The 14,641-nt window shown below is 40.0% G+C and overlaps 1 protein-coding gene across 1 annotated transcript; it reads right to left on the reverse strand.

Moving 5' to 3' along the window:
* Positions 1-3,411: 3,411 nt before the first annotated feature.
* LOC134515530 (fatty acyl-CoA hydrolase precursor, medium chain-like) lies at positions 3,412-14,583 on the reverse strand. Its single transcript, XM_063334609.1, has 14 exons — positions 12,474-14,583; positions 11,512-11,716; positions 10,523-10,667; positions 9,946-10,079; positions 9,451-9,604; positions 8,435-8,536; positions 7,506-7,610; positions 7,323-7,373; positions 6,674-6,814; positions 6,503-6,589; positions 5,332-5,479; positions 4,994-5,125; positions 4,609-4,681; positions 3,412-4,183 (listed from the first exon to the last, which is right to left on the reverse strand). The coding sequence occupies exons 1-14, from the start codon at positions 12,544-12,546 to the stop codon at positions 4,009-4,011; spliced, it is 1,725 nt and encodes a 574-aa protein (XP_063190679.1). The 5' UTR covers positions 12,547-14,583; the 3' UTR covers positions 3,412-4,008.
* Between the last annotated feature and the right edge of the window lie 58 nt (positions 14,584-14,641).

A 14,641-nucleotide genomic window follows, 5' to 3' on the forward strand; every position in this document is an offset into this window, starting at 1 on the left:
GCAGTCCTTCCCTCTCACATGCTGTATGGAAAGGTCAGCCAGCTGCTGGGAAGTGCCCCGCTGATGACAAAGGTGACACAAAGAGCTGTGCAAAGCTGGACAGTCCCATTTTTGCAATTTTAACTCTTCTTTCTGGTATTTGTGAGCTTGCCTTGTTCATAGCCATTCCCGGGGCGGGGGGGGGGGGGGGGGGGGAAGCATTAATTGTTTACATTCCTGTGATGAATATGCTTCTACCTGAAATGCAGGGTGGGGAATGTTCCTGTTCAGATTCTCCAGGTGCGGTATTATTTATTGTTCAAGTGCACTCTTGTGAAGTCCTGCAAAACCCCAGCAAGTGTCATAGAATGTGTTTGCTTCAAGTTATCTTAGTCTCAGAGAAGGATTTATTCTGTCTCATAAAAAAAAGCACAGCACTAGCTACCGTTTTTAGAGGTATGCTTACCTTCTCTTTTGCTTTTTTTTCTCTTGAGCCCTGAACCACTGCAGCTGAATCAGGTTTTTCACACCCAGCGTAGTTGCAATTTCCTGCAATCAGTGTAACAAAAGACTGACAATTTTCTTATATTAACTGTGCCACTTACTCCTCTGTGGGCAGTACTTTCTTCAGTGACTGAGTGACAGTGAACAGTCGTCAGCTACACTGTGCTGGGAATGCTAAGGCATGTTGCAGAACTCCAATTCCTTCCATCACAACTAAAGACCGGCATCATGTTTCTCGTAAAAGCTGTGACATAAATAAGTTACAACAGCATGCAAAATACTGAGTATTTGCAAGTTTGAACAAAGCAGTATCATAAATGGATGTGCAGGTGGACTTTTTTCCATGGGAAGCATCAATATGTGGAAAGCTACAATATTAAAAGGTCAGTAACAATACTAAATACCATTAAAGGAGTAAAATGTGGAACAATATGCATTTTAAAATTACTTACTTTAGCGTGTTTTTCAGGACGGTCAGTTATCAGAGTTCTGGCCACAACTCCACTCTCTGAGACAGCCCTATGGAACAGACTCTGCCAGAGGAGAGCTGACCTGAGAAGCGGGAATGGCACGTAACAAACCTGCTTGGTCGCCGACTTAGAAAGGCAATTACAGAAATTATGTATAATTAATACATTTTTTAAAAAGATTAAGTGTTCTATTGACAGAATGTGAAAAACAGAACAACATCAGCAGTTCTTGCTGAAAATTATCAACTAAATATACTGCTAAGAATTTCTTCAAATATAGGTGCAGAGTGCATACATTTGTATTTAACGCATATGTACTCTTATCTTGACCCAAACTGGGTATCTGTATCAAGTGAGCATTAATATTAAAGATATACGATAATAATGTAGGAATCTGCTACTTAAGGGTAACCTACACGTTGTGGCCCTAGTATTATTCCTTTCTCATCTATTTGAAAGCTTACCATTCTTTATAATTGGGGTTTTAAAGTAGAGCGATCAACAGAATGCTGCTTCTCCCGCAGTCAGAAACTACTTTGTTACCACTTGTGCCTAATGAACTGATCGGCTTCACTTTCCCACAAAAGTTATACCTATGATTTTGCATTCACAAACACATGGGATTTTTTTCTGTCTTGTTTAAGATAAAAATTTTTGTGAGCCTGCAAGACCAGAAACACTGATTCAACAAATAAACCAGTAACGGTCTTAAATGCTACTTTAGATGAAAACAGGGGAAGGCATAAAATGCGCAGTGTGCCCCATATGCTGCATTAAGAAATGTGAGACGGAAGTAGCAGTATGGTTGAACGCTCTTGCTACAATTAGCTGTTACTTAATGATGTATTTTTGCAAGTCATGGTAATAAATAGTAGTTTTTTAAAAGTTATGGAAAAAATGCACAAAAGGGGGTAGCCAGGCAGAGGCTCAGTACGGATCACACTGCTCGAGGTCCCCCGGTGTGTAAAAGCAAGCCCAAGTGAACCCAGAGGGGAGGAGGAAGAAGATGACATCCCTCAGAAATCAGCCCCTGCGGGCAGGAGCTTGGGCTGCCAATGTGTGGCTGTGACAGCCCCTCCCAGGAAGGGCAGCCATGGATTGTGGGACACTGTGGGTGGTGGGAGGGTGAGCTCCACACCGGCTAGGGGGGTAATTAGAGCTAATTTACTGCTGTTTGTTTATTGTTATCTATGTTATGGATTCTTGGATGCTTACATGGTACGTTCCTTTGTGCCTGGCAAGTGTATCTTGCTTGTCACGTAACTTCACAAAAAAACCACTCCGCTACTTGTGTGCATTCCAGAGATGCCAAAAATGTGATCGCAGCTGCTAGTGCCCTGGAAAGGAGGAAGGCTGGGGTACGTGGGTTTCACAGCAGCAGGTCTTCCCTTTGTGGGCCCACAGACAATGTTGAGCTGACAACATCAGTGAACACCACCATACTTTGCTCTCCCCTCTGTCTCAGTGGGTGTCTCTCTGTCCTGGTTTGAGGTAAAACCAAAACAACTTTCCGTTCAGTAATTTTATTTTTGAGCTAGGCCCCTTCTAACTCTCTGAAATTAACAGCATGTTGTGCCGAAACCAGTTCGTTCTCAGAGTGATAAGACCAATGTTTACAGTTTGTGGCAAGGAATGGTACGCAGAGAGGCTCTTGCTTATACTTATTGCTGTAACAACCAAGGTCAGCTAATTTTGTTATTTGCCCCATCGGAGGGTCAGAAATGGAAAAGCGTAGAGGGGTCCCACCTGCAGGGAGGAGCGGACAGGACAGGTGACCCAAACCTGACCAACAGGGGTATTCCATCCCATCTGCCCCATGCTTAGTATAAAAGCTGAGGGATCAAAAGTTCAGTCTCTCTTTCCTTCAATGGTCGACGTCTGAGGACGACCCTGTCTCTTCATCTGCCTTTGATCCTGATCCATGGATTCCTGACTCCAGCTGTGGAATCCAGTTCCCACCCGTCGCTGAGTCCAGTCTGGGACTTCCCCAGTGCCTGCTGGTGATGCCATCCTGGGAGCTTAATGCAGTTTTGTATATACTGTATTTATTTAATTATTTTCCTTTGTATTTTATTATTAATATTTCATTAAAGTAGTTTAGTGTCTTCTAAACTCGTAAATCTCTTTATCTTTCCTCCTCCTCCTCTCCGTGTATGAGAAGTTGGGGGGGAGCATTGACCAACTTGGCCAAACCCATGACACTCTCCTGCCAGCAATGCCTCCTCCCTCCAGCCAGGGAATAGCGAATTCTTTGCCAGGAAGGGTTGGAGAATAGATAATCACACCACAGCACAGTCTCTAGGAAACCCTAGAGCCTTGGGATTCAGGTCTTGCAAGAAAAGCTGGAAAATTCATCTCTGAAATCCTTCAGGCTGAAGAAAGAAACTGGGCACGTTTCTGGCTTTTGGGTGTGATTTAACCTCTTGGAATTAGCCTATATCAGTTAAGCGAAAGAAAAGGAAGTTCAAAAAAAATCAAAAGCAACATTTATTTATAACAGTTTACAAAACAAGAAAACAAGTGGAGATTTTCTGTCCTCATTTGCGAGATGTCAAGCCCACCCTGACAGGTGTTTTTTGATGGATGTCCTGCTCCCTACAAGCTATTTCCAATTTAAAAAAGTGGAAAGAGGCTGTAAGAATGACAACTGATCATTCTCTTCTGAAAGAAGAGGGGAATATGCACATAACATATTATGACACTTATGATAGACACTGTATAGATTATTTCTTACAGATTTCAATATATTTGCCAAATTCCTCCCTCATTCCCCCTTCTCACAGGAGCATTATTCAGTTTTGATATCCACAGAGTAGATACCATGGTCTTTTTGAATCTGAAAGATTGTGGGGTTTTTCTGCTTGCTTCATTAAATAGCAATTTTTAGTCCCTTAAACATTCCAGATTTCCCTCGGTTCTCTCTTTTCGCTGTGATTATGACAACAGATTACGTAATAGTGAATTAGAAGGTGATTATTAAACTCTGCATCCTGACAAACTAATTTTGTTTGACTTTACCTCGGGTTTTAAATGCAAACTGTACCCTCCACAACTCTTATAAATCTGTGTGTTCTCTCCTTTCATTCATCGTTTGTTTTGTGAGCTGCGTCCAAAACTCCATTTTGCGTTCTTTCAATTTCTTTGCTGCCTTTTGCATTAGGTCTATTTCCAGGTATCTTTCATCCAGATCATACCGAGGCCAATGGACCAAATCTTCTCCATTGGGATTTCTGGAAATAATATAATGAAAAGTTAGCTTTCCATTTGCCTATCAGTTGTGCTCTGGCCGCTCAGGCTGAGCACATTTCAGAAAATCAACACAAGCTCAGATTATGTGATTCTAATACCTGAATGGTTCGATGTTTTTTATCAAAATGCTCATCAGTGGAATAGCAAGCATTTAATAATTGCCATTAATTTTGGATCTAAAACTCCATTAGAGATGGAGTAATAGCTCTTGGATTATTTTTTTTTCTTTTTTGGTCTGCAGGTTCATATAAAAGATTTTTCTTGCAATCATTAAGAATAGAAATAATTTGCTTAAATATTTATCTTAAATTCTGCCAAATTTATAGGAACCACCATCTAAGTATTGCTGTTATGTTTCAGGCAGCACAGACAAAACTTGAGCTGTAATTAGCATCATGATTCTCACCCATTTCTAGCAAAGTTAGTCCAGTATCTCATAACAGTTCTGCTAAGTTTATTTTCTTCTTCTGTAGCATACCCTGCAAAGTAAGAGATGAAATGGCAACATTAAAAACTAAATAATGGAAAAAGCAGCAGCTATATTTATTCCAATAGACTGTAATCAGTTCTATTTGTTACTCTGAGCTACGGGAGTTTTACCTGAGCAGAGCCCTAGGAGAGAACTGCAGATGAATGATTTCATGAAAAGTAACTACTACTAAAGACAGGAAACGCCTATGTTGATTTCAGTGTTTCTAAGAGAGAAAGTCTATTCTAAAAGCCCTCCAGTAAGTAAAACTAACAATAACGATGTCTTAAAAGGAATACTTTAGTAAGCATGGATACATCACCGGCTAAGAATGGCTTTCCAAAGACAAAGGCAATCTCATCTCCATGATCTGCTTTTACAAAATCTGGTACAACACCTGCCGCTGAACTTGGCCGGTGCTGAAATTCATAAAAGTAGACTGGGTTGCCAGCGTCTAGTAGAAAATATAAAGAAGAGTGTTAGTTTAAGAGCCGAAAATACCTGCCCACCAAAGATGATAAGCTTTCATTACAAAGTTTTTTGATAAAATGAAAACACTATCAGTTCTTTGGATAATGAAGTGTGATGCATACTGTCCATAAACACATCCCAGGATGGAATTCTACATTTCTTCTAACAGATGCTGAATGAGAGACTCACCTCTATGGTATCTAGCCACTTCAATGGCAGAGAGAACAAACAAAGGGTCTCCTATGGCATCAAGAAGGCCATCTCGCACCTGAGCACGGTTTTCTGCATTCCCTATGTATTCATTGTATACTCGATCAACCACTTCAGTAGTAATACCCTGAAATTAACAACAAAAATACTTCTTATCATGATGATGAGTATTATAAAGAGTAGCAGCACTAATTGAGTGTGCCATCTGTGCGTCCCTGGCTAAGCCCCAAACATTACCTTCTTTCAGAGAAAATCCTCAACTGTGCCAGAGTGTGGCTCAGGCTCAGGACTGGGACTTACACAGCTACTGGATATAAATGTTCCCAGGGAAAAGAGGTTTGCAAGGTCTAAAGATCAAACATCTTTAGCTAAACATCAGTCAGTGATGCTGATAAATAGATACGGTAGTCTGTTCTCACTTCTGAGAGGGCTGGAAACAACCCTTGTAAGAGAAAAGAAATCCTTTTGGACTGCATAAAATTCATTTACTGTCACAGATGGCTGTAATTTACTCCCTCTCAGAACAAGCCTGGGCTCTGCCTTTCCAAGTTCATGATGGCTGTCTGTGACACTGAATGATCCATTGCAAGTACTGGCCATATTTAGAAAGTCCTTAATTCTTACCTATTAATCTGCATTTTTCTATATCCAGTAGTTTCAGGAGAGCACAAAGGAACCAGAAGGCTAAAAGGTTTGTAAATTACAGGGAAGCAAAACCTCAAGATACCTAACATAGATGTCTCAGTGCCATTTTAAACACCTCAGGTAATCCTTTCTAGTCTCCAGCTGCTGCTTCAGGATGGTGTGTTCTATAGGTCTTGTGTCATACCTGCTGGTACCATGTGTGTCTTGGGTAACCTAGGGTATCTAAAACGTCACAAGAGATCTATGTTTAGGTACCTGAATCACTCCCAGATTTCCACAGAACCCCTTCTTAAAAAGAGGGGCATTTAGGACAGAAATTTAGGGTGTATTTTCAATTGCTACTGGCGACAGGGATCCACCATATCTGCTGCCCATTACTGCCCCATGATAGGAAACTGTCAAACAGAATGGAGTTTGCCTCTAAAATACACCCCCCCAGGAGTACAAATATAGAACCAGACCAGTGAAGAAGTAGCACTGGGTTATTCTGAAAATGGTCTCTTACCTTAAGTGATAATGCTAAGGAGCTCTGTAAAATTTGACGTGCAACATCTTTATCCAGACCATCTGTGTAAGCAGGAAATTTCATTGTCTGTGTGATACAGTGAATCATATTTATTAGAAAGTCTTATATTAACAAAATGATATATAAATAACAACATTATGAGTCTCTTACCATAGGAAGTACCCATCCAAATTCACAGTTATTTACTCCTATTATATACGGGACTGCATTGATCACTTTTTCAGATAGTAATTGTCTGGGACTCTTCGGAAAAAATACACCATCTGCAGATGCACTGATGAACAGGGAAGGCTGGAGGGAAAAAAAAAAGAAAGTAAAGCTTCATTAATACATGAATTTTGCTTCTCGAAAAAAATTTCAGATATTTACTGCAGTTCCAAAGCAAAACAAAATAAAGTGCCAAGTGAAAGTGTAAGAATAGCATTGAAACCATCTCTAAATTTGCTCAGATAGATTTTCTGCACTAGGCAGAAGATTCTGTGAAGATTAGCATTCTATTTTTAATATTTGTGAAACATAGGGGATGATGTCCAGTTTACACCTCTTAGTTAGTTCAATCCTATTACGCATGCGTGGAGCAGTAGCGGAAAACCTAACTTCTGTGTCGAAACTGCACAGGAACATGGAAGCCAGCACTGTGATAAGAAATTTTAAGTAGGACATAATATATTATATTAGTTAATTTTCAGGTTCTGCAGGAGAAGCTGCGACATTCCATATAATCTTTTCCTTCCCCTGGTAGAGCATGACAGCAAAACACAAGCAGCTCAAAGTCCATGCAGAATGAAAGGGAAGTAACCTGTTTACAGTTTTCAGGTGAGGTAGAGCATAGCTGCAGTGTTGTCAAATCCTGAAAAGGTCAAAAAAAGTCAGATGTTACATTCATTTCAAGTTCTCCTAGAATTACAACACAGAAAGAGTACACTCTGTTATGATAAAATTTGAAATGCCATTTCAATGTGAGAAGTAAAATTCCACCTACCATTTTTAGTGTTGTCTGAATTATCTCTTCTTCTGTTTTTCCTCTTAAGCATTCAACCATTGCAGCTGAACTGGATTTTTCGCAGCCAAAGGCAGTAGCAATTCTCTGCAATCAACAAAAAAACCCCCCTCACTTTCACACACTTCCCATAGAAGGCTCTGTGTGCCACCCAGCCCGAGTCCAGCAGGGGGGAGTCTAAACTTCAAGTGTATGCCTCCACAATATTTTGATACAGAAATAGACCGAGATAGTCCTTCTGGTAAAAAACATGCTGGGCTGAGAAGGCAGGATGGCAGGAAGGAGTTAGAGTGATGCACAGTCAGAGTACAACCATGTGGATGGCAACAAAGAGCACATTGTGCCATTCTTGATGATTCTTTTTGAGTGGAGTAATAGCTGTCATTAGAGGGACAGAGCTCATTATAACGTTGCCTCTTTTATATCCCAGATTATCAGATCTGGGTTCCTGGAAGTTTTTTCTTGTAGCTGAAAAAAAAATAATTGGGTTGAAGTCAGCTCTTCTTTTCAAATATAAACAAATTTAATAAAGTCTTGTTTATTTGCACACATCAGGCATCAAACAGGAGGGGAAGCGAAGAGTATTCAGAATCTCATCCCATTTTCCAGCCAAAAGTTATAGCTCAACTTTTCTTGAAGACAGTACATCTTGTAGTACTCCTTTACATTTCACAATTTTTCCCTGCTTTTTCTCTTCACTTCCCTAGTCTTTTGCTTTCACTCAGACATATGTGGATATTTGGGCATGTGAAAAGCAAAGCATCATTAAACATGTATTATCTGCACACAGAAAGACTGTCTTTAGTGACTGTGGTTGTAGTTTCACAAAAAAAAAAATCCGTTTTTACATTTTGGAATACGCAGTTTAAGATATCTGGAAAAAATACTTAAAAATACCCCAAAATACCCACTTGTGCATCCTCCTCAGGCTGGTCAGTGAACAAAACCCTGATTGCAGTACCGCTCTCTGAAATGGCCTTATGGAACAAGCCCTTTCCCAGGGGAGATAAGACCTGTAAAAAAGCAAGAACAAGCATCACAAGCATGACAAGCATTACGTTCTGACCACTGACTTAGAATTTCAGTATCAGGAATTGCCATTTAAAACATTTTGAAAACAACTGTTGTAAGAGCGTTATTCTGCAGCCCCTGATCATGGTTTAGCTATGCAGAGGGCTTTGGCAGCCCGGTCAGGGATAAGGAGTTCATGTCTGCCTTTTCCCCTCCCACCACTCCTTGCTTCCAAGACTTCATGGAATGACACTGCGAGCCAGATATGGATGGAACAGAACTATGTCCAAGATAGTCTGACTGTGCTGCAGGAGGGGAATAAAGAACTATCAGCCAGAGGGCAGGAGCTTAGGACACAGGAATTTTTATCACATATATCGCTGAACCCTGGTCTCACTGTGTGCGCTGTACCAAATTGTGAGAGACTGGAGAAGGAGAATCTCTTAGTCAGTGTGCTCAGTGTTGATGTAAAAATTATGCATCATCTCTGGGGCACAAAATGCACATCAAATTCAGATATCATGACTATTCGCCTCAGTTGTTTTGCACAAGTGACTGTCAAAGCAAACTGGAAATGGGCGATACATCCTCTTAAAGGACTTCCCTCACAAGGATACAGTTTTTGGTTTTTGGCAATGAAAAAAATAACAACCCCAAAAAAAACCCCGCAGAATTCAATTCAGTAGATAAGGAATAACATTTTGGGTCTGAACTACAAGATTTGTGCATGAGAAGAATATTTTCATCAATCAGAAGCTGTATTGATATCACATTGTATTATAGACCAAGGTGATGTGTCATTTACTATGAAACCATCCCTTTTCTCTCACTGACTTTTCATGCAATTATTAAAAATGAACATGGATGATGCTTTTCTTTGCTAAGTAGTTAAAAGTTGATATTACTGTGAACTTACAAGAGCAGAAACGCTGACTCCTCCAGCAGATTCTCCAGCGATAGTGACAGATCCTGGATCTCCTCCAAAATGTACGATATTTTCCTGAATCCACTGAAGAGCTGCTACTTGATCCAAATACCCCCAGTTACCTCGGGCATGCTTATCACCAGTGCTGAGGAGAAAGAATAGATTTGTGTAAATGCTCCATCCAAGAAAAAAGGCAGAGAAAAATACAACCTGTGGTATAAGAAGTCACCTGCCAATCTTCACATAGAGCTTCTCTGCACAACTGAAAATAACTGGCTTAGAAAGTGTTGAGATTGGAGAAGCACTCAAACAAGAACAGACTTGGGAGCTGACCTGGGACTCGTAAATTGTTCCCAACTGTTGCGCATGTAATTAAGAAACATATAGTTTCGTTGCATAAGCAAGTATTCTGCATGTCTCTTCACAAAGGCTTTGCACACATAATTTTGGAAATCACTTAGCAAAGACTGAGATAAAACATCTTACCTAAAATATCCAATGATACCTAATCTATACTGAATTGTTACAACCACCACGTTTTCAAAGGCCGCTAACGCCGAGCCGTCGTATGATGAAGCTGCTCCAAAAACTAATCCACCTCCATGGATCCATACAAAGACCTGCAAAGACCAAACCAGAAACAACCCAGCACAGATAAGAGCCCCCAGTGATAAAAACTCAGTGTAAACTAAAATATACTATTGCATGCTGACTCCTGACTCTTTCAGATTACCTTTCACAAATAGTAGAAGTCTTTCAAATATGAGGCCTGCAATTTTACAAAATGGTATTGATTTTATTAAATACTTACATTATACCAGCACCTCGTGACTTTTCACAGATTATTTAGAGGAAATCAAACATCGCCTAGCTAAAATGTCATTAAAATTTTATTTGTGAAATAGGATTTTGCGTATCTTGTAAAGCTCAGCAAATATTTACTGGGGCAAAGCATGCAACTTGATCATCATCACAAAACTGCACCTTTAAGTCTGCAAATAGTACAGATTGTAGGTTTGCTGTACAATAATTTTGCTAGAGGTTTCAGAATGATTTTGCTTACAGGCAGCTTCTCTTGTTTTTCTGTAGAAACGGGTGTGTACACATTGAGGTATAAGCAATCTTCAGACACTTCGAGAAGAACTTTTTCTTTTCTATTAGTAATAACATCTGAAAAAAACTGTCCTTGTAATTTATCCTGTAGACACCTGAATAAATGAAAAAATAACAAGCAACAGAAATAACTAAAACCTCAAAGCTACGAAATGTAGGTTTTTGTACTTCCACAATGAAGTGCAAACCAGAAACGAATCTCTAGTACATTTCTAGATTGTTGGCAACAGAAAACAAACTTATAATATTTTTTCCACTTTTAATATATTTCCATCCTTTGACCTGGCATTAAGGAGATCCATAAAAAGGAGCCACAGTGTATGGCAGTACACAGTGACATATAGATATAATTTTGCATGTTTCAAAATATTACAGAAATATATCTGCAAATACATATGGCTACAAATTACTTCAATGAAAATGCAAATTAGTTATTTTACATCTTCAACAGCTTTTTATATTGTAATGGTAGGTATTAGTGCTTGAGGCACTAAACAGGGGCAGTACTACAAATAGAGTAAGACACTTACAATATAGAGAAGACTTGGTCTGCATTTCTTATGTGTCCTATTAAGCATTTTTTTTCTTCTAATATTTTATTCCAGCATTTCCTCAGCTTCTTTCTGATTTTGCTCCAAAGCTACACAGTTTATAAACATTGCTAAGTAATGATGAAATGCTCCCAAAACAGAACATTATAGGCAAAGCGCTGGTCCATATTAATTCATCACTGATGCCCATTAGATAATAGTTTTTAACAAAAAGAGCAGCTTATAAATATGTCTTTAGAAATGCATTCATATTAACAGCTGCAGGTGGTAACAAGATGGCACGAAGGAATTTATCTTCATGGCTTTTTATTGCCCTGTACATCAGTGTCCTGGAGTTGCATGTAATATAAAAATATTAAAAAGGTCAATGGCTTTGTGATTGTCTTACATGGGCGGGTAGGAAGTGGCATCTCTGACCCCTTTCCATGGCTCGGGTGGCTGGGGTTCAGAAAACCTCAGTGGTCCAACTGGAGGTTTAGCAAAAGGAAGTCCCAAAAAGACATTTACACTCCTCTCAGCTGCGTCTACTTTGAATTGGTACCCTTGGACTCTCCCGTATTTGGTCACCACTTCTGGCTGCTCTGCTTTTTCTCCTGGGGGATGTGAGCACAAAATCACGTAATTGGTCTATTTGTAAATAATTGCCAGAAATCCAAGAGCTTTAGCTATACACCTTTTATTTGCTTAAACAATTAATTTTCATACATAAGGCTTCAACAAACTCTAACCAGTATAACTGACATTATTTCAGCCTGCGTTCTGGTTAGTTTGTACATATAATCTCCCTCGGGTATATTGCATGTATTGTCCTACTATCCACACACATTAGTAATTGCATACAGATCTTAATCCTCTTTGATCCAGGTTGTTAGTTTAAAGTCCAATAGATTGCTCTCATTAAGAAATGACATTCTCTTTCTAAGATTTGTGAATACACAAAATACATTCTGGACCCTTGATAGTATGTGCAGCCAAAAGAAAAAGCTTCTAACATAGCTGAAAATAGTCTGGCATATGCAAAGGCTGCTAACATTTAGGTAAGACTAATTTTAAGATCTGTGTGAAAGTTCTCAATACCAAATTAGAAATGTGGAACAGTGGACTGCTCTGCCTCAGCAGACAAGACTTTGGAACAGCAATTTGATTTCGCAAAGAAGGCAAATAAGACAAATAACTGAAAACACATCACAGAAAGACATAAAAAACTATTGCTATTCAGACTTAATTTCTATAAAGCAAGGCAGGGTGCCCGGCTCTCCAATAAAGCCAGGGTTTCCCCAGGTGAGCAAGCTGCACGCGTCCTCCATCCCCTGACAGAAGGCAACAGGGAAAAACACCTCTGAAGCTTACCAGTAGCTACAAGTGCTGCGGCCCCGATGGTGAGAATCAAGGACAGCAGTGCTGTGTCCTTTCCAGTTGTCATTTTGCAAGCTGGGCACGTATTTACCTCCTCAGCGCGTTGCCTTATATACTCAGTTAAGTATAACTCTTGCGCAAGGCAAACACTGATTAGGAAAAGTAATACTCGAGCTGAGAGCCAAGCTAGCTGTGGGCAGCCGCCCTGCCTGCAAGCTGCCGCTCTGTGGGAGGAGACCCCCTGCCTCGCCAGGGGGGCCCTGCTGGTGTCATACTGGCCTCCCAGTGCTCCTTGTAAATCACAAAACTTCAGGCATCAAGTATGTGCTTTAAAATGCTTGGAAAACCATTGCACCAGCTGCTCTAACACTAGCACCTTTCACAATGGAGTCAGAATTTCCTCACCCTAAAAAATGAAGAGAGCAGAAAGGGAATTATGCTTTTACTTTATGCCATCTCTTTACTTCCTTTTGGTATTAATATCTCAATGTAAGGAACATACAATATAGCCACAAAGAGCAAAATCCAAAATAATACTCCTGTAAAATGTGCTCTTGCTGAAGTAAAAGTCAGGGGTTTTTTAAACAAAACAGGAAGACTCCTGCACGTTTGGGGATGTTTACTTGGTTTCAAACACAATACATGAGTTTTGCAACATGAAAGAGATGATTTATCAGCTTTTGTAGTGTGAGAACACTATTAAAAGATCTGGGTGGTAACCGTACATTTAATGCCTCTGACAGATCAGGAGGGTTTATGGACTTTTGTGTGAACTCACATCCATCATTGGAGCATGATATGAAAAACAGGGAAGAGGGCGCTGAATAGAAACAAAAGAGATTTTCTGCCCACGTTGACTAAGAGGTTGTGTTAGTTCTATGTAAGCTTTGGGCGCTCTCTTTGCGTTGTGTTTGGTTGGTTTTTTTTTTAGCAAGGCTGAGTAGCTCTTGCCTCAGAAATGCTGTTTTGCAATTTTATTTCATGAGAATTCTCAGTTGTCTGAGACAGCTTTTCTATAGGTTAATTTACTGCTTGCACCTGGGTGCTAAAGACCCACAGTCATTAATTAGTTCAGCATATACATTATGCACCTGGTAGTCCTGTGTACCATGGCTGTGTTTGTGTACTTTATTCCAAACCTTCCTAAGTGCATCTGCACAGGTGTGATTTACAGCCTTGTAGGTAAATCCCAGTCAACTTTAAAGTGGGCTGCCCAGGGAGCAAACCTTTATTGATGTCAATAAAATTGATCCGGGATTAGTCTGCACTTTTATGCATGTACAGTCTATACGGTATTGCTAGAGGTACGCACTGCCAAATGCAATAAATGGAAATAGGTGCCTGGGATACAAGTGATGGAGTTTAGTATAAGTTACCTTCTATGTTTATCTGTGTGATAAAGGTCTCCTGGAAGTCAAGAGCAGACGTACTGCGTAGTAAACTCTGCACTCCTGTTTGCCTGCTCGAGTACTGTTCAAAATTCTCTCAGTCTTGGCTTACTTTGGACTGCTTTGGTTCCTGGCATGGGAAAACTGTTTCTGTGTGAGGACAATGAACTACAAGAATCCTCACTTGTGCCTCAGCTCACTTGTGACCTGCAAACTGCAGGAGGAGTCCTTTACTACAGAGCCAAATGCTATGTGCTCTGCTTGCTGCTCTTTCCTTTTGCTGAAATAAACTCCATTTATCTCCATAAAAAAATTATTTTCTATCTCCTGGTCTTTCCTGATTTTACTAAACTCTTTCCTTTCCCATTTGCTTTCCCTTTATTTTTCCCCTTCATTTACTATTCTATTTTCCAAGCCTTACTCTTCACTGTTTCTCTCTCAAGTACACATTCTGCAAAATGTCTCAGCCCACATCCCATCCCCCCGTCCCAGAGAAGCAGCCATTCTGAAACTGTCACCAGTGCAAACCGGTTTCTGCAAACCCTGCCAATCTTACTTACAGTAAGATAATAAACAAACGGGATTTTAGATCCCTCCAGCCTCGCCTGTAGATACCTTGTATGAATCTATAAGCATGACCTATACGCTCTGCAAATGTGGAAACCCTTGCCCTAGTGACATAAACTAAACCTGTAGAATCTGGAGACAGCGTTACGTATCTGGCAAGTGGAATTCTTGAATCTTGTTTGGCAGTTAATTTTAAGATAGAACATT

This window comes from Chroicocephalus ridibundus, chromosome 4 (genome assembly GCF_963924245.1).
Source record: "Chroicocephalus ridibundus chromosome 4, bChrRid1.1, whole genome shotgun sequence".
In the NCBI taxonomy this organism is placed as follows: Eukaryota; Metazoa; Chordata; class Aves; order Charadriiformes; family Laridae; genus Chroicocephalus; species Chroicocephalus ridibundus.